The sequence below is a fragment of the Pistacia vera genome, unplaced genomic scaffold (genome assembly GCF_008641045.1).
Source record: "Pistacia vera cultivar Batoury unplaced genomic scaffold, PisVer_v2 Contig878, whole genome shotgun sequence".
NCBI lineage: Eukaryota > Viridiplantae > Streptophyta > Magnoliopsida > Sapindales > Anacardiaceae > Pistacia > Pistacia vera.
The window spans coordinates 256,664-276,385 of NW_022196754.1; the positions used below are offsets into that span (position 1 = coordinate 256,664).

General features: G+C 34.9%; 3 protein-coding genes across 4 annotated transcripts; all 3 read left to right on the forward strand.

The window, feature by feature from the left end:
* The first annotated feature begins 297 nt into the window (after positions 1–297).
* On the forward strand, positions 298–3,701 carry LOC116119230 (uncharacterized monothiol glutaredoxin ycf64-like). Its single transcript, XM_031405168.1, has 3 exons — positions 298–623; positions 1,597–1,866; positions 3,380–3,701. The coding sequence occupies exons 1-3, from the start codon at positions 401–403 to the stop codon at positions 3,433–3,435; spliced, it is 549 nt and encodes a 182-aa protein (XP_031261028.1). The 5' UTR covers positions 298–400; the 3' UTR covers positions 3,436–3,701.
* A 3,763-nt stretch (positions 3,702–7,464) lies between these two features.
* LOC116119233 (protein NPG1) lies at positions 7,465–14,550 on the forward strand. 2 transcript variants are annotated; one of them, XR_004126345.1, is made up of 6 exons: positions 7,465–7,908; positions 9,802–10,051; positions 10,152–11,362; positions 11,760–11,907; positions 13,870–14,090; positions 14,180–14,550. XR_004126345.1 is itself a non-coding variant. In XM_031405171.1 (6 exons), the coding sequence occupies exons 1-5, from the start codon at positions 7,747–7,749 to the stop codon at positions 14,068–14,070; spliced, it is 2,091 nt and encodes a 696-aa protein (XP_031261031.1). In that variant the 5' UTR covers positions 7,465–7,746; the 3' UTR covers positions 14,071–14,090; positions 14,180–14,550. The 2 variants fall into 2 exon arrangements, 1 of the variants encoding a protein (XP_031261031.1); XM_031405171.1 differs by having other exon boundaries at positions 13,751–14,090.
* A 667-nt stretch (positions 14,551–15,217) lies between these two features.
* LOC116119225 (pentatricopeptide repeat-containing protein At3g59040) lies at positions 15,218–19,573 on the forward strand. The gene is made up of 7 exons (XM_031405163.1): positions 15,218–15,409; positions 15,784–16,096; positions 16,567–16,857; positions 17,028–17,276; positions 17,478–17,602; positions 18,230–18,328; positions 18,722–19,573. Exons 1-7 carry the CDS (start codon positions 15,354–15,356, stop codon positions 19,311–19,313), a joined length of 1,725 nt encoding a protein of 574 aa, XP_031261023.1. The 5' UTR covers positions 15,218–15,353; the 3' UTR covers positions 19,314–19,573.
* Positions 19,574–19,722: the final 149 nt, after the last annotated feature.

Genomic DNA, 19,722 nt, shown 5'->3' on the forward strand with positions numbered 1-19,722 from the left:
CTTTTTTTAAAAAACTTTTTCTAAAAACCCAAAGTTTTGAGCCAAACGAAGCCTAAGTTTTTATATATTTTATTTATTAATTATTTTTTCTATTAAGGTTTTTTTTTTTAAATAAAAAGTATATTTATTAAATTTGAATAAAAATTTTATTTGAATATTTAAAAATTAATAAAAATGTTATTTATTTATACAAAAATGGCTATGATAACTCTATCTGGGCCGCGGACGGCAAAGAGCCAAAGACCTGATATTTCTACATTTTTTTTAACGTTTTATGATTATTTCCTAACTAATTTTGATGACACGTTGGTTTGAGACTTCGCTGGTCAGGGTAACAGGAAGTCAGGAACACAAAGAAGTCCAAGGAAAAGCCTAGAGAGTGGTGTTGCGAGATAGTGTCATGGCTTTCCAATCGCCGATAACTTCAATACCTCGTTCATCACCGTGCCTCTTTCCCTGCAAATCTCTCTTTAGCAAAGCCTCATGCTCCCCTCCTTCATTTATAAATTACTCGTCTCGGTCCTTCTCTTGCTCTCCGCGCAACTTGACGAGTGGTTCCAGTAATCTCCCCTTATTGGGGCCCAAATCTAACAGGACCGCTTCCTTTCGCTGCTTCGCCTCCGGTAAACTTTCACTTCTGTTTTTTTCTTTAAGCTCGAGCTTAAATTGTCCTATTGTATTGGAAACCTTAGTATTGCATAGTTGGGACTGGGAGTATTTTTCAAGATTTTAGTAATGATTAGTATAATTTGCGTACTCCAATTGAAAAATTATGTAGCTGAAAAATTGTATACATTTGAATGGAGAGAAAGATATGACTTGCTACTCCAATTTTTTTGATAGAATTTGTATAAGAAATAAGAATGAAAATCAAACAGTAAATATTTTGATTTGATTGAAATTGAAGATTCAAAGAAACTCTCCCGGGATTAGTATAATTCGGTAAGTTTTTCTTCAATAATCGTTCTTTGATGAAATTAGAATAACTTCCTGTATAAAAAAAAATGAAGACCAAAGTATCACCCAACAAAAAATAACAATGAAACTTGAAACATGTTGATGATTTCTAATATTAACAACTAGTAATCAACAAGTTTAACAACTAGTCATCCACTTATTTAGTTTAAAGATAAGCTAAATGGGGATTACCGGTCCCGGAAGGAAACCCATAGCTCTAGCCGCATACAAAAATAGTATGTAAGCGATAATAGCCACGCCACAATGTACATCAGAGCATTTTGAATTTCAGCAATAATGGAGTGGCGTCATGGATTAGGTTTATCATCATCGCCGTCACTACTATTTCCAGCTCTGTGTGGATCCTCCTAACCCCATCATGACCTCATTATCTTCTGGTTCGGTTTAGATGTCAAATGAGTAGAATTGCTTGACATGATAGAAAATTATTGATTTAACATGACATGTATCAAAAAATGTAGTCTTTTATTTTCATAACAACACAACATTAGCACCCCATGTGCAAAAAATGTGCACGACATCTCTATTACTTGGTTTCAGTTCTCAACTTTGAAAGAGGATTTATGCAAATTGACTTCATTATCTGTTTGTTTGATGCTCATGGTGTTATGCTTGCAGCATTGACTCCTGAGCTCAAGTCTACATTGGACAAAGTTGTTACTTCACATAAAGTGGTTCTGTTTATGAAGGGAACTAAGGACTTTCCCCAATGTGGTTTCTCACACACTGTGGTACAGATATTGAAATCCTTGAATGTTCCATTTGAAACCATAAACATACTAGAAAATGAGATGTTACGCCAAGGGTTGAAGGAGTATTCTAGCTGGCCAACCTTTCCTCAACTTTACATTGAAGGAGAATTTTATGGTGGCTGTGACATTACTGTTGGTAAGTTACATTGAGGAATTTTGTTATTGTAAAATCAATTCTATCACCATATTGATAAGTTGCATATAATCTTTATGGTTTTATATGCTATCTAGTGAATGACTATGAAACATTGTTACTGAAGGCATGAGATTGGATAGTGACTTATCCAGATGATCATGGAATGCTTCTAGTGCTTTCTGATATGACAAATAATTTTTAGTAAAGTACAACAGAGCCTTTTGATATGGAACTCCAAGAACACAAGAGTTCCAAAATGATAAGTAGAATTTTGTTTTGATGATACACAACTCCATGAATAGCTTTGTAATTTCTTTTGATGTTTAGTCTTCATTGGTTCACATGGAATGTGTAGAGAATATGACAGAATATGCTTAAAGATGTATTTTAATGGCTAAAACCTCTTTGGAATTTTGTGTTAACTTTCCAGAGTGTACTGGATAGTAATGTCACTTGTTTAAATAGAGAACCATGAGATAGAATAGGGGACTCGACATGGGTCTGACCTTAATTTGCTTGGAAATTTGTTTTCAAGGTAGTTGTCTCCTTTCTTTCCTTCACCTTCATTGCTATGATGCAGTAGAATGTAAGATATTTTGTCTCGTGATTTTAGTTTGTTTGAAGGTTGAGATTAAAAGGAATATACTTGCAATAAAGAGCTAGAGTTATAAGATTATTCATTATCATAGGCATATTACTTGGTCTTTTGACTGGGAGATCTTGTAACTTCATTTACTAACTTTTTCTATTTCTGTCATCTTCTTGGTTTTTTTTCTTTTTTCTTTCAAGGTTTTTCATCAAATTTGATGACTAAGATATTGACATCTTATAATGCCTAAATTGTTGTGAATTGAAAATACATGAGATCTGAACGAATAGAATTAACAATATATTTTTTTTTCTTATATGCACAAGGCATTAGTGCCAAACTTTTGAGGTTGGATAGAAGCTAGGATAAATGACTTCTTGTCAGCTATTAAGTTATGCAGAATTAACATGGAATATTTTTGCAGCAAAATCATTTGAGATTTGATTTCTAATTCAAGAAACAAAGAAATTATACTGCTTTTAAGAAAGTTAACCAACATTGACAGATGAGTTCTTTTTGTTCAAGAATGTTATGACACCATTTGTAGAGACTTCATGTGATGGTGATGTTGTGATTACGTGTTAAATACTATGGCCCCTGAGAGTATACCTTATTCTGTTAATTACTGATGAATTTGTATTGACCCTGAATCTTAGATTTGTGGAAGTTTGAGACAGGTTAAAGGTGCTTATTGTTCATTTTATCTGGAATGGTTTTCTATCCAGACTTGTGTCAGGTCCTCGTTTTCCCTTGTAGTTATTGGCTTCAAGCTTTTGAGCATTTGATGTTTTGTTTAATGAGCTCAAACTTTATACAGGATTATGTTTGTACATTATCAGGAGCGTATACCTAGCTATATGATTTTAGTTGGCTTATTGTATTAATGTGTCAATTGTTTTCTAAGGAATTGTATTTCCTCTACAGAGGCATATAAGAATGGAGAATTACAAGAATTATTGGAGAAGACAATGTGTTCCTGAAACATTTTTAGGTGGGGGAAGGCTGTTGTACTCTTCAGATCAGTAATGATAAAAAAGATACAGTGACTTATTTAATTGCTTGGTTATATCGAAAAATTTATTGTACTATTCAACTCATTTCCGAAGTTTCTTTTATTATTTCAAGTAAACTCAGCTCTTGCTATAGTGTTGGATGGAAAATTGTATTTGAATTGTCTAATTCCAGAAGTATTAGAATTACCCATCTGATGCTCATTTTGTTGGAAATAAACTTTTTCTCCCAATTACTATATTTTCTTATTTGAGATGGTTTAAAGTTATGAATTATTTCACTGGATAAGGTTACTCCCATTTTTTAAACAGTGCCAACACTTCTCGGGCTGATCTAATAGTACAAACTGGGAGTAACCTTACCCCTCCATAAGTAACATAGATATTCCCTCATTTTGCTTCTTTCCTTTGTGTTCACCTAATTGTCCCTCGTCTTTTGAGCATACCATCTTCGGAATTAAGTTGTATAATTATCAGTATATGTCTTACTGTATATAATTATCATCCATCATTTTCAGTTTTATCATTTCTGGAGAAAGTTTCGGTAGCTCTAGTTTTATTTAACATAAATGTAATTTATGCATTACAAGTAGCTCAATACAGAATATATTCCGTGGTTCTCCCATGAGAGCGCCATAATATAGAGCTGTCACGAACGTCTTCATCTGGTTCTAACTTCTAAGGAACACTGCCCAACAAATCAAACCAAAATTTAATTAACATGCATAGTAACAAAACCAAAAAAAAAAAAAAAAAAAAAAAAAAAAAAAAAAAAAAAAAAAAAGAAGCTAAAATGACGGTAAATATGTAAGAGAATATTATGTTATATTGTAGAATGTTAGAATTATGCAGAATGCAAATGCACAGAAGCTCAGTGCTACAATCGACGTCCTTGGTGATGGGAACGCCGATCTGAACGCCACAAGCTTGTGGAAGTTGGCTGGCCTTGTCCGGCTTGAGGCTGGCATAGCGACCGGCAGCCTCTTTCATACATCACAGGCTGCTCGTCTATCACCGGTGGTTGGAGTCATTGCTTTCAGATTCCTGACACCGTCGCAGCAGACCGGTGAGGGGCCTGGTCCGCGGTGAGAAACTCAAGCAGTGAGCGAGAGCTGAGTCAACTTGTCCGCAACTTGGCCGGCCAGGCTCCACCTTCAAGAGAAGCACGGTTAGCACCACCAGTACCGCCGCAAGAACCAACCATTCTTATCTCTTGTTGAAATTAATTCGAAACTCCTGAATTAATCTTTCTGTGTGAAGATTGTTTATGATTTAGTGTGAGATTCTACTGGTATTTATAGTGGCATGTTGCACAGAAATGGTGTGAGCAACAAGCGTTACAGATGAAAATTTGGCATCTTCTTCGTCTTTTATCATCACATGTTACTTGCGTGACCGCGGCGTTACAGTTTTTTTCTGGGAGAAAGTGGAGAAGGCCTTCGGTTATTTGATCAAGTGTTGAGGTTCGGCTGGGTCTTGCTAAAACTAAATCTTTTTAGTGCAAATTATACGAATGATGACTCGCACATTTCATTGGGTGTGGGTGGGCCTTCGGTTGGCCCGTCTGCCTTTGCTGATATGTAACTATTAGTAATTAGGAAGAATATTTCATTAATCTTCCTCGGGAACTTTTCATTTTAATAATTTTATACATAAGTTTAAGAGCCCACCCAAGGCTTGCCTTGGTGATTTTTCAATCAAAAGTTTCAAATACTACTTTCTCATCTAAAGTTTATATTCCGATCAATATGGGCGATTCTTACATTTGTGTAACCCCAATCATCACTATCTCTTCCTCGATCATTACTCACTAAAACTCTTCAAATCTTTCTTGTCGACCCTGTCAATCATCAGCAATTGAGCGATTTGTGAAACGCGTAACCACTTCTTCAAGTCAGTTCTGGATAATCTTGATCACCAAAATTCAATCTGTCACCAAAAGACTCATCGACATCCTCTCTTCAAAAGCCCTAATAGTCTGGACTGATTTTGCTCTCTGTTGGCTGTTGAATCAGAAAGTTATTCTGGTTAGTAAACAAAATATAAACTTTGGGTGGAAAAATAGTATTTTGAAACTTTTGGGTGAAAAATTCGTTATGGCAAACCTTGGTGGGACTAAACTATCCAATAAATGAATTTATAAAGTTTATCATTATTCATTATTAATTCATATGTACATTATCCCCTTTATAATAAGTAAAACCAATTTAAATCCGAAAATTTAGCTGTAGAAATCAAGTGTTGGGAGATATACATACACCCTTTTAAACAAACCATATGAAAGAAAAGCACCTTTATTATTTTGGTTCTTTTCTTTTTTCTTTTCCCTCAGTTTTATTTTTTTCATGAACAGTTGGACTTCTTAACGTTGTAGCCTGTAAAGTGTAAATAATTATGAATGATTTTATATTTGTTGATATAATAATTAATAATAAAGCTTCGTTGTCACCTTGGACCACAGACAGATCCGAATGCTACGTGAAACCCAAATCAATAAAGGCCGATCGAAATACACCCACCCATAGTTGTCGTAATGATAATTTGATATCCGAAAGGTTTGAAAATGACAATTACCCACTTTCTATCCAAATCTGTTAGTAAAATCCGTTTAAGTTAAGACAGTAAGTAATTTTAATCTAATCAAAAAAATAAACTTTAATATTCATCATTAATTTAAATTAATCCATAAACCCTAATTTTTTTTTTTATCCTATTTCTCTATTTCCTTTTTCTCTTCTCTCTTATCCTTCTTCTCATCCCTCCCTTCTCTTTCTTTCCTTTCTTCTCCGTCTTTTACCTACCCCTTCTCTCTTTTCCTTTTCTTCACCCTCTTTTCCATTAATTTTAAACCCCTAATTTTGCAGGACTATGGTGTTTCAGTGATGCTTTTTCATTCAGAATACTCGGTGGATACAGAAGTGGAGAAAATTGGTCGAGTCGTTCGAAACTTGAATCTATAAAAAATGGCAATGTCTGGAGAATGTTGATATTTTGGTTTTAACTCCTGGCATTGGTGGATTCGCAATGTAGCTAAACAACCGTAAGAGCTCTATTAACTCAAGCTAATTAGTAAAAATATGTGACCTAAAATTTTAACGAGTTTGTGGAATTTGTGCCTATTGAACCCAGATGGGATTATATTCAAACTGGTAACAAGATTCTCAAGGACATGGATCATATGTTGCTTTTCGGGAAGCATTGACTACTTGGGCCAAATGGGTTGATTCAGATGTAGATACCATTAAAACTAGAGTCTTTTTCAAGGAATTTCGCCTAATCATTTACAGGTTAGACACCTTACTGTGTTTCTTTTTCTAATTTTTGAAGCAATTAAGATGTTTTATTGACTTCATGATGTCTGCTTGATGATCAGTGGCAAGAACTGGAAAGAACCAGGAGTAAAAAGCTGCTCAATGGAGAAGCAACCAATATTGGGAACAACTTATCCGAGTGGTTTGCCAGCAGCATCATACGCGCTACAAGATGTGCTAAGTAGAATCAAGAAACCAGTTCATCTGCTTAACATAACCACACTTTCACTTGTGTTTATATTTATGGGAGGTGATTTTTTCTGGCGAATCTGGATGAATTTGGGAAAAGAGGGAGAAGAAAAGGAAAAAAGAGAAGGGGAGGAGGAAAAGACGGAGAAGAAAGGAAAGAAAGTGAAGGGAGAGATGAAGAAGAAGGATAAGAGAGAGAAGAGAAAAAGGAAATAAAGAAATAGGATAAAAAAAAAAAATTAGGAGTTTATGAATTAATTTAAAATTAATGATGAATATTAAAGTTTTTTTTTTTGGTTGGATATAAAATTATTATATTGTCCATAGTTAAACGATTTTACTAACAAATTTGGACAGAAAGTGGGTAATTGTCATTTTCAAACATTTGGGGTACCAAATTGTCTTTCTGACAAACTATGGGTGGTTGCATTTCGTTCGGCCATCAATAAAACATTAAATTTACAAAAATTAAAACAATAAAAACTAAAAATATTTTATTAAAAAAAAAATTCTTTGTATCTTCTCTTCTTTTCAACTTCAAATGTTAAACGCCATTAATAAATGCTTCTAAGACATACATTTTCAGATCTACAGTACTCTCGTCATCGTCCCTGCCGTGGCGTTTGAACCTGCATTCAACGGCTGATTGCGACGGTGAGATTTAGTGAAGAAATATAATTATTTATTTAATTGCTTTGATCAACAACTCAACGAGGCTTCCAGTGATTGATTGAAGCGTTGAAAATAAGTTTATGAGGAAGGATAGGTGAAGGTAGCAGATATGGCGGAGACCGATGAATATGATGGAGGAGAGTTTTCTGTTAGAGAAGTTTCGGCCAATGGCATTCGCATGAAAACAACTGAAGTCGAAGCCAAACTCGACCAAGGGAATATCGAAGAGGCCGAATCTTCTTTGCGTGAAGGCTTGTCGCTTAATTTTGAGGTTCGTTTGCTGCCTTCATTATTATCAATTTCTGTCATTTTTATGCTGGTATCGACAAAATGTAGATCAAATGATTTTGTATTTTGTAAAGTAAGGGAAAAGTTTAGCTATGATTTAAGCAAATCAATATTGAAGCACTCTTTGGAGCCAATGAGCTTTGGATTTCTTGGCCTCAGTTTTGAATTCGAGTTCGCTGAGCAGGTTCATGTAGTTTCTGGATTATAGAATAAATGAGCATTGAATTTTTGCTGAGAGATGGTAGACGTTGATAATGAAGCCAGTTTACTTTTTTTTAAAACTTTATAATGGCAGTTATCTGAGGCATTAGTGTACAAGTGGTTGATCACAATGGTGTATGAGCCATTAACAAATCTTGTTATGAAAGAGGTTACTTAGAAACACCTGCACTCGTTCAGAATATAATCGTGAGAGAACCTGATTATTATTATTATTATTTTAATAAGATAGAATGCAATTCAGTTAATTGATGGGTCGATTTGGGAACCACACTGAATAATTAAACTTAATCGAAGTTCTACTGGAGGACTATAGAATACAATTCTATATTGGGGTTGCTTATGGTTATTTTGGCCAATTCATCATGTACTATGCTAGTTTCAACTATTTTGATTTCATATTTTTGCCTATCTGCTTGGTCTACCCTGGGTATCTGGTTCACTGCTATAGGTACTAGCACTGGATCTTTCAACTTAAATGGTCATTCAACCAATTTGGGTTTGATAGTTAAGGTCCTATAATTGATAATTGGGTTGATACGCCAACCTTGGTATGGAAATTTTGCATATATGTAATGCTCATAATTTCCCTCTGGGCCTATATACAAATTTTTGAAAAAAGAAGCTGGTATTGCTCCCTGCTTTTTAGTAGTTTTTTTATTGATATCTTCCCTTTTTTCATTCCGAAGGCTCTATATGTGGAGGACTTTGATTGTTGCATAACTGCTATCTTTCGGTATAGTGTATGAGCCACCCCCAATTTCAGTGCATGGTCATTTTTATTCCTCAAAACTGCAGAACTCCTTCATGTCCGGTGAAAGTTGTGAACTTTAAATTATTGTTATTATTATTTTTGGTTCTATCTTCTAATATGAGAAAATCTTCTGATGTCAAATTAGACTTTGCTTAGGCATCTTCAATTAAATGTTACTCTAGATGTACTAACAACTTGTGCACAAATTTTTACTAATCCCAGTGTTATGCTTGGTTATTTTATAATATGTTTTAATCATTTTTTACTTCTCAATCAATTTTGATACATAACTTTAATGACATTATATCCAAGCTCACTAAACTATAGAGAAGTTATTTTGATTATGCCAATAAATTTACACAAACATAACATTTTTTACGTATTATATCTATAATGAGATTTTTGAATCTGAATTTTATAAGTTTATCATTATTCATTTATTAATTCATATGTACAATAAAATAATGTTACATTATTTCCCCTTTCATAGTAATAGTAAAACCAATTTAGAAGCCGAAAATTTACTGCTGTAGAAATCAAGTATTGTGATATATATACCCTTTTAAACAAACCATATGAAAAGAAAAGCCACCTTTAGTATTTTTGGTTCTTTCCTTTTTTCTTTTCTCTCATTTTTTTTTAATAAACAGTTGGACTTTTTAATGTTGTAGCCTGTAAAATGTTATGCTTGGTTATTTAGGTGTTTAGTTGAGAGCTCCTATCTGCATTCTTTGATGTTAACCTTTTAAAGTGTGTGGCACTTTGCTCTTTGGGATATTTTATCTATCATATTGGCCTGTTTGACATAAATTTGGAATTCATTTATGTTAGTTTTGTAATGGTTTTAATATTTCAGGCATGTATCAGATATGATGCTTTATGATTATTTATGGAAATATACAGGAAGCAAGAGCTCTTCTTGGCAGGTTGGAATACCAAAGAGGCAATGTAGAAGGTGCCCTACGTGTGTTTGATGGCATCGATCTTCAAGCTGCCATACAACGGCTGCAACCAACCCTTTCTGACAAGCCGTCCAGAAAGGGTCGCATTCGTAGTGACTCACAGAATACTGTCTCACAACATGCTGCTAGCCTGGTGCTCGAGGCAATATACTTAAAGGCCAAGTCTCTGCAAAATCTTGGGCGATTAACTGGTTTGTTTTTTATTGAACGACTGAACAGCAGTTGGGGGATTCAGTTCTTAAATTTTTTATAGATTCCTCTTATTCTGACATTGTTTTTGGGTTGTTGCAGAGGCTGCTAATGAATGTAGAAGTGTGCTTGATGCTGTGGAGAGGATATTTCAACAGGGTATACCTGATGTTCAAGTGGACAGTAGACTGCAAGAGACGGTAAGCCAAGCTGTGGAGCTTCTTCCAGAGCTCTGGAAGCAGGCAGGTTGCAATCAGGAAGCAATTTCTGCTTATAGACGTGCCCTTCTTAGTCAATGGAATCTTGATAATGACTGCTGTGCAAGGATTCAAAAAGCATTTGCAGTGTTTTTGTTGCACAGTGGAGTGGAGGCTGGTCCACCCAGTTTGGGTTCTCAGATTGATGGTTCATTTGTACCCAAAAATAATTTGGAAGAGGCAATTTTACTTTTAATGATTCTTATGAGGAAATATTTCCTTGGTAAGATCAATTGGGATCCATCAGTAATGGAGCACCTAACATTTGCACTCTCTTTGTGCAGCAAAACTTCTATTGTAGCAAAGCAACTTGAAGAGATGATGCCTGGAGTATATCTCCGTTCTGACCATTGGAATGCTTTAGCTCTTTGTTACAGTGGAGTAGGAGAAAATAGCACTGCCTTGAATCTGTTGAGAAAGTCTCTACACAAACATGAACAACCTGATGACCTCATGGCACTGTTGTTGGCTGCCAAGATCTGCAGTGAGGATTCTCATCTTGCAGCTGAGGGAGTGGGATATGCGAACAGTGCTGTCAGTAATGCTAAGGGGAAGAATGAGCATTTAAAAGGTGTAGGCCTTCGGATGTTGGGCCTTTGCCTGGGAAAGCAAGCTAAAATTTCTTCCTCTGACTATGAAAGGTCTTTTCTGCAGTCTGAGGCATTAAAATCTTTAGAGGCAGCATTTTCTTATGAGCGCAATAATCTAGAGATAATTTTTGATTTAGGAGTTCAATATGCAGAGCAAAGAAATTTAAATGCTGCTTTGCGTCATGCAAAGCAGTTCATCGATGCAACAGGTGGCTCGTTATTAAAAGGTTGGAGATTGCTTGCTCTAGTTTTGTCCGCTCAACAGCGATTCTCTGAGGCTGAGGTTGTCACCGATGCTGCTTTAGATGAGACCACGAAGTGGGAGCAAGGATCTATGCTTAGGTTGAAAGCAAAGCTGAAGTTAGCCCAGTCACTCCCCATAGATGCTATTGAAACATACCGTTATCTCCTAGCATTGGTTCAGGCCCAAAAGAAATCTTTCAGTCCTCACATCAGTGTTTCACAGGTTAGATTTGTAATGTCTTTCCATGCTTTTCTTTATCTTAAAGGGAAAAGATGTTTTAAATTTCTCATCATCACTGCAGATCATCACTGCATTGTTGCTATTTTTTTGCAAGCAGATGCAATACAATTCGTTTCATTAGCATAAAGCCTCTACAGTATTTCAGTATTCATTGCTCTGAGAGCAATTTTAAATGAGTAGTAGTTCTTGCTTTGTAATAGTAGTTGTACTTCCCAGTCTTTTCTTTCTCTTACATAATTAAATTTTAGGTTTTCTATTGGTATACGCTTAGTTATCGGTTCAATCTCTTTTTCTACTAAAATGGAATTAAACTATATATTGAATACTAGTGAGGTGCCTGAGTCCGAAATTCATCATTCGGCGTTTGTAATTATGATAGGTTGACGATGATAAAGTCGATGAATTTGAAGTTTGGCATGGTCTTGCAAATTTGTACTCAAAACTTTTACATTGGAAGGATGTTGAGCTATGTTTAGGAAAAGCAAAAGAGCTGAAGCAGTACTCTGCAGAAATGCTGCACACAGAAGGTAAGAACTTAAACTAAGATAACTTATGAATAAGCTTTTTAAGTTTCATTTTCTATAGGGTGAATTTTCTCTATGTTTGAAAACAAGGACTGATCACCTCTAGTTTTGTGGTACTTTTGTAAAATTTTATACTTTTGAGAGCCATCTGCTTGGAAGGTTTGGCTCAAATATTGAACAGCTTTATTTGAATTGTCCCATTGGATATCTTTAGGAACTGTCAGCACGTCCTTAATCAAGAATATAGCATTAAAAGGCCAAACCAATCTGGTATTACTTGGGTGAGCTCCATTGACTGTTTCTCTCCTTCTCAAGTACAGAGAGATGCATAAACACAGAGTGAACTGACTAGTTTAACTGGTTTTCCTAAGCTCTTGTTGATATATAGACTGCATGACCTGTGCCAGTCTCATTCAGGCATTACCAGCATGTCGTTTATTTGAACACCTCTTTATGTTGAAAAAAGAATTCTTCAAAGGCCCATTCCCTTATGAAGTAATCAGTTGGATTCATTGTCTTCTTTAACTTGTTTCATTTGGAAGATGTTGGACTGATTATAGTTGCAGTCCTGCTATTTGTGCATGAATATATTCGATGTTGTTGAATAGTGCTTTAATCTCGTCCTCTCTACATAGGCCAAATTTCTCATGTGATGAAGACTATTGTCACCTTATTTTTTTGGAATGGGAAGAAGAAATATGTATATTGTCATTTTCCATGAATTTTCATTGTTGATTTTTGTTTGTTATTGTTCCTCCTAGAATGTCATCCCCTTCTCCTTGGGCCTATACTTTGAAGATACAGATGTTTTGATAAACCAATAGGACTAGATACATTGTTAAACTCTACTCTTCTTCCTCCAAATTTGAGATATATTTAGAATTGTTATGNTTTCATTTGGAAGATGTTGGACTGATTATAGTTGCAGTCCTGCTTTCTGTGCATGAATGTATTCGATGTTGTTGAATAGTGCTTTAATCTCGTCCTCTCTACATAGGCCAAATTTCTCATGTGATGAAGACTATTGTCACCTTATATTTTTGGAATGGGAAGAAGAAATATGTATATTGTCATTTTCCATGAATTTTCATTGTTGATTTTTGTTTGTTATTGTTCCTCCTAGAATGTCATCCCCTTCTCCTTGGGCCTATACTTTGAAGATACAGATGTTTTGATAAACCAATAGGACTAGATACATTGTTAAACTGTACTCTTCTTCCTCCAAATTTGAGATATATTTAGAATTGTTATGAGTCCCTATTGATGGCAATATGTCATGGATTTAAATTTTCTATAAGGGGAGATGGAGAATGGGAAATTTAGTATATTAAATTTGTACCATATTGAGATGATAATAATGAGAACATTTCAGTAACAAAAGGCTAGGTAAGGGAGAATGTACAAAATAAGGCTATGGTTTTCTCTTGAGAGGGTAATTTCAGAATATCACTTTCCAGAAGAAAATAAAAATTATTAAATTAGATCGTCTTTTTTCCTTCTTTTTTGGTGTAAAATATGCAACTAGTATTGATGTACTGTTTTACAGCATCCATTCTTACTGGACAGAATTTGAATGTTGTTATGTTATTACGTGGTTAATGTTTTGCTTGGTACAGCATATATATATATATATTTTTTTTTTGCACATCTAATGTGATTGTTCTACTGTTCAATTATTGTTATTTTTTATGAGTGGAGATAGTCATGATACACCGTGGTCTCTTCAAGTTTCATAATAATAAGATTTTGTATCTTATGCAATTTCAACTAGTAGAGATTGAAAGTTGAATAGATATTCTATGATATTTAATAGAAATATTGTCATTTTCTTGTGTAATTCCACCAGGTGTTGTGTGTCAAGGACGTGGGAATATGCATGAAGCTCTATCTGGTTATATTAATGCTCTTTTATTGGATCCATCTTATGTGCCTAGCAAAATACTGATTGCTGCTGTGTTGTCCAAGGTCGCCTCAAAGGCATTGCCTGTGGCAAGAGGTTTACTCTCAGATGCGTTAAGGATAGAACCTACAAATACGATGGCTTGGTTTCACTTGGGGGTCATTCATAGGGATGATGGACGATTAGCTGATGCAGCAGACTGCTTCCAGGCAGCTGCAATGCTCGAAGAATCTGACCCCATTGAAAGCTTCAGCTCTCTTCTTTGATTGGCTCCCATTTATCAAAGGTTTACATTTTTTATATATGTTTACATATTTGATTCTCCTTTCTCTTAATATATGCATTGATTCTCATCCCCCCGTATCATTTTTGCAGTCAGACTTCACTTTGTGTAATATTCACCAATATACAGCTCTGGATATCTGAGTGGTCGGGGATGGTGTCGTGAATTTGTTCATGATATTCCAATATTTTTCTAATTCTTCATGCATTACAGTCCCCATGTTCATGAAAAGGATCTGAGGGAAGAATGGAGTAAGTTATTGAATTTGATCTAGGAAAGCAAGAACAGAAATGACAGGTATATCGTAGTTGCTCAATCTGAGTGTAGCACAATTACTAATAGAGAGCTAAGACGGAGTTTCTTAAGCAATGTATTGGTTGATCTGCCATTATCGGTACGCCGTGTAAATTTTGTTTTTAAAAAAGCAATTGTTGCTAAAATATAATTACAGATTTTTCTTCCTTTCTTTTTTCTTTTTATTTTTTGAGATGTATTCATTTTGTACTATTTATTTACCCTTGTTTTTATAAAAAAAAAAAATCAATTTAAAAGGTACACAATCGATTGCTCTTTTAACAGTACTGTGATATGATGTAAGATATTAAATCTTTTGTGCACGAAATTTTCCTTGATGGGTTTTATAATCTTTCCTTTTTGTGCTGCTTTATGTTATACAACTTAAAAAACTGGATGTATTTTTGTTGGCCATTTGTGTTTTGAGTTTATTTACTCAAACTGGAGAAGATTTCAAGTAGAATTTCATGAATCTGATTCTTATACACACAGAAACTGACAAAAAATGATGTATGAAGTACAAACCAAAGGTAACTAACATAGCAGCGTAAAAACTTTTGTTTTGAGTTGCTCCATAGTAATATGATGAGGCAAATTTACGTAATAAAAAATATTTTTAATTTACTTGTGCAATAAATATATAAATTCCTTAATTTACTTGGGTGAGTACGAAATTATCAAATTCCACATTCATACATCCTTGTAAAGCTATTTTAAAACGAACCTCACAAAAATATGGTAAAACCTAATTTCAGAGTAATTAACACATTGTTTACAAATAAATAATTTTTAGACAACTGACTCTTCGGTGGGAAAGCCAGACATAGCTGTTTCGGTTCATTTATCGGCCGGTCCGCCCTAAAAGGATAAGATATTATAGAAACCGAAATATCTCAAAGCTGGTTCTCTTCTCCATGAAATCAATAACAGAAAATTAAAGCTTTAACAGAAGAACCTCAGTGACCCAACTCAATGCTTCAAACTATATTCCTCAAGCCATTTATTTATGCTCCTTCAGTCAATTTCAGGTCTGTTCTTTCGACCCTCTTATTATTATTATTATTATTTTGATAAACCCTGACAAAACCCTCTTGTATGCTTTATTTTGAAAAGCCAAATTGAGCTTCAATTTTGGCTCAGAGAAAGAAGAAATAAATTGGGTTTTCTTTAATTTTTAATTCATGTTTATTTATTCTCAGCATGTAAGTTTGTACTTTGTTTGGCTTCATTGTATTATTAAGCTTTGCGTTTGTTTATAGTTTTTAGAATTTTCTATCAGTGCTTTTATCAATAATGTCTTTCTTCGTAATCTTAGATAAATTTTATCTTGTATGTTTCTTTATATTTTCTTTTTCTGTTTTTGGAGGGAGATTGAGAATATGGGTATGTTGTTTCATTTCAGCCAACAAAATGTACTTTTTAATCCTCCTGATGCCAATGTTAAAATCCGAGGACGAGTGGGGGTAATTTGTATGGGTATGTTGGCGCCAAGGAAGTGGATGCAGAAGAGGAAGAAAGTGGAAGTGTTTAATGATGCAGTTGACGAAGCCGATCAGAAGAATTGGAGGAAGCTGATGAATCAAATTGAGGAGTCGGGCTCTGCAGTAGAGGTGTTAAGAAGTCAAAGGACCAGAGGTCAGCCTCTTCCTAAAGACCTGGTTTTGGGCACCTTGGTTAGATTTAAGCAGCTAAAGAAATGGAACCTTGTTAGTGAGGTAATTTTTTTCTTTTCACATATATAGAGGCAGGAACTCTTGTTTTAGTTCAAATTCTGTCTATAGAGAATAAGGATGATAAAGGGCATGGAAATCAAATTTGTGTTTTGATAGTTGTTAAACTGTGAAAAATTACCTTTTGTGTTAAATGCCTTTTTAAAACTCATTTCATTCCTCCATGTCAGCATTGTACATACTTAAATATGTGGATTTATTTGCATCGGGAATTTTGTTGGATTTGTGAAATTAGAAACAGACTTTTCTTATATACTTATCTTGAAGGTTTGTATCATTTATTCTCTTTGACCAGCTTGTTTTGAGGCCAAAAAGCAAATGAAGTTAAGACTTGGATGATTCTGTTGGAAGTTTTCTTATTGCATGTTGAAAAATTAAGTTCTGGACCTTGGGGAATCTTAATTATTTCTTTGCTGTTACTGAACTCCCTACACGCTGATCTCCTTTGTCTGCAGATACTTGAATGGCTGCGCATACAGAGTTGGTGGGACTTCAATGAAATGGACTTCTTGATGCTTATTACAGCATACGGAAAGCTAGGGGACTTCAACAAGGCTGAGAAGGTCTTAAGTTTCATGAATAGGAAGGGCTATGTGCCAAGTGTTGTATCCCATACTGCTCTTATGGAAGCGTATGGAAAAGGAGGCCGATACAATAATGCTGAGGCAATTTTTAGAAGAATGCAGTCTTCGGGCCCTGCACCTTCTGCTTTAACGTATCAAATTATTCTTAAATTATTTGTTGAGGTAGTCAGCTCTATCAAAGTGTTTCCTCACAACTGTTTTGTGAAATGTTATTTAATAAGTAGTGCAATGGTACATAAAAAGTTGAGCTCGCATCATAGAAATAAGAAATTATGGTGTGTCATCTGATAATTTATCAAAGTGCTCATTGTGCAATATTGGGGCTAATGCAGGGAAACAAGTTTAAGGAAGCTGAAGAACTTTTTATGACCCTTCTGAATGAGGAAAAATCACCTCTGAAGCCAGACCAGAAAATGTTCCACATGATGATCTACATGCATAAGAAGGCTGGGAATTATGAAAAGGCTCGTAAAATATTTGCACTGATGGTTGAGCGTGGAGTTAAGCAATCTACTGTTACTTATAATAGTCTTATGTCTTTTGAGAATAACTACAAGGAGGTTTCAAATATCTATAACCAGGTGAAATTTCCGAATTTAATTTTAATCTTTCTTTTCCCCTACCAAATTGGAATATGCCATTAAAGTTGCTTACTAAACATATTTTTTTTCATGAGTTTCTGAAGCTTGGGTCTTTCTAGTATTTTATTCTTACCCTTTTTTTCCTTTTAAGATCTTTTTAGAACTTTATTCATCAGATATTAAATAAATGCCAACTTTCAGATGCAAAGAGCCAATCTTAGACCTGATGTGGTGAGCTATGCCTTACTCATTAAGGCTTATGGGAAAGCTAGAAGGGAAGATGAAGCTTTAGCTGTTTTTGAGGAGATGCTGGATGCTCGTGTCAGGTATGTGGTGACAGATTTTTTAGTTTTCTGTTTGTGAATAGCGAGTCCTAGGGTTTTGAAGAGCCCACTTTACTTTAAATGAAACTGAGCTGGTCGGAGGGGCTTCCTTAACGCGAAAAGCACACAAAGACACACTCACCCAGGAAGGGTCCAAAAGAGGATAAAACAAATATAGCCTCAATCAGAAATGTGATAGATTGTGTAAAATTTTAAGCCAAATCAGAACAATGGCCTCCCAGACAGGGGTCTTCTGTGATTAGTCAAAAAAAAAGGAATCTGGGTCTTCTCCAAATGCAGAAATTGAGGACAGATTGAGTGGCTACTAGATATGAGGCCTACCCAAATACATCTTTTCACTATTCTGCTATGAGCTTCAGTCTAACTCAAAAATTATTGTAAAACAAACTTCATCTTATGGTTGGCTACCATTTCTGCTGTCATCGTGATTTAGTTTTAGATGGATGTGCTGTACTTCTGGTTTCCTTGATCTGGTTCAAAATTTAGTTCTTACCATATCAAACAGTTTAATTTGACTGCTGTCCAGAACCTGTATATTTTTTCTGTTAAAATTCAATTTCTTACTATTTCTAGAAGCTCAACCACTCTTTCATTCTGGTTCTTTTTCAGACCAACCCGCAAAGCTTATAATATCTTGCTTGATGCATTTGCAATCTCGGGTATGGTGGAACAGGCTCGGACAGTTTTCAAGAGCATGAGAAGGAACAGGTACCTAATATGCAGTTGAAGTTACTATGGCACTTCGAGAACATAAATTTGTATTTTTCCTATTTTAAAGCTTATTATTTTGATCTGTTATGTTTTCAATAGTGATCTTTCATGGGCTGTCCTAATTACAGTATTCTAACCAAGAATTTTAAAATGGTTTTGTTTACCCCCCCAATCCTCATGTGAGTAGAATTAAAATGGCCTGTTGTTATTTCTGTTCTTGGGATATGACGAATGTTTAATACTGATTGAATAATCTGAAGTGTGCATCTCTAGGTTGAAATGAATATTGGATTTGCCATTGCCATGTCTACCGCAGTAATACTGTCTTCAGGATTATTTAACCTTTAATTGGAAATCACACTGCTCTTATCAATTTTTATCTCTTTGCAGATGCACCCCAGATATCTGCTCTTATACAACTATGTTATCAGCTTATGTGAATGCATCTGACATGGAAGGGGCCGAAAAGTTCTTCAGAAGATTGAAACAAGATGGAATTGAGGCCAATGTTGTCACTTATGGTACATTGATCAAAGGATATGCTAAGGCAAATAATCTTGAAAAAATGATGGAAATTTATGAAAAAATGCGAGTAAGTGGTATAAAAGCCAATCAAACAATCTTCACCACGATCATGGATGCATATGGCAAGAACAGGGATTTTGATAGTGCTGTTGTTTGGTATAAGGAAATGGAATCTTGTGGTTTTTCTCCAGACCAGAAAGCAAAGAATATTTTGTTGTCTCTGGCTAGGACTGCAGATGAACAGAAAGAAGGTAATGAAGTTGTAGGAAATTTGGATTATCATGTTAGTGAGCCTAGGGTTAACAGAGTAACTAGGTTTGTCGATGAGGAAGATGATGATGAAGATGATGCTGAAGAGGCCATTTCTTATCATGAAAGGCAAGATGAATTTATATTTTGTAGCGGTGATCAACAAAATCAAAAAGGCGTACAAACTCTACAAACGATTGATTTGTGATTGTGCCCCTTGGTATAGTTGTATCACACACAAACCCTTCAATGTTATCAGTCGCACTCTTAGTGTAAATGAAATCATCATCATTCCATTGGGTCCTAAGCCGTTCATTCTATGTAAAATGAGTCAATTTTGGCTTGTGCGTTTATATCAATATCAACGGATGGTTAAAACTATTAACTTTGTTGCTGGAGTTTTGATCCACTTTATTTGAAGCCATGAAATGGAACAAAGGATATTCCAACTGCTCAGTGATTTGGACTTTCATTTGATTAGAAGACTGGTCAAACTGACATACATGATCTTCAGTCCAACTCTATGTCTTAACTTTTGAAGACTTTAAAGAGTCATAGAATTTAGTCTGTAAAACCTAATATTTTCTCTTCTTTCATTACTTTCTTTTTTCTCACTA

Coding starts and splice junctions, on each gene's coding strand:
- LOC116119230 (XM_031405168.1), top strand. CDS start 401: ATGGCTTTCCAATCGCCGATAACTTCAATACCTCGTTCATCACCGTGC. Junction 624..1,596: donor CTTTCGCTGCTTCGCCTCCG/GTAAACTTTCAC, acceptor TTATGCTTGCAG/CATTGACTCCTGAGCTCAAG. Junction 1,867..3,379: donor TGGCTGTGACATTACTGTTG/GTAAGTTACATT, acceptor TTTCCTCTACAG/AGGCATATAAGAATGGAGAA.
- LOC116119233 (XM_031405171.1), top strand. CDS start 7,747: ATGGCGGAGACCGATGAATATGATGGAGGAGAGTTTTCTGTTAGAGAA. Junction 7,909..9,801: donor GCTTGTCGCTTAATTTTGAG/GTTCGTTTGCTG, acceptor GGAAATATACAG/GAAGCAAGAGCTCTTCTTGG. Junction 10,052..10,151: donor AAATCTTGGGCGATTAACTG/GTTTGTTTTTTA, acceptor GGGTTGTTGCAG/AGGCTGCTAATGAATGTAGA.
- LOC116119225 (XM_031405163.1), top strand. CDS start 15,354: ATGCTTCAAACTATATTCCTCAAGCCATTTATTTATGCTCCTTCAGTC. Junction 17,277..17,477: donor TTTCAAATATCTATAACCAG/GTGAAATTTCCG, acceptor GCCAACTTTCAG/ATGCAAAGAGCCAATCTTAG. Junction 17,603..18,229: donor ATGCTGGATGCTCGTGTCAG/GTATGTGGTGAC, acceptor GTTCTTTTTCAG/ACCAACCCGCAAAGCTTATA.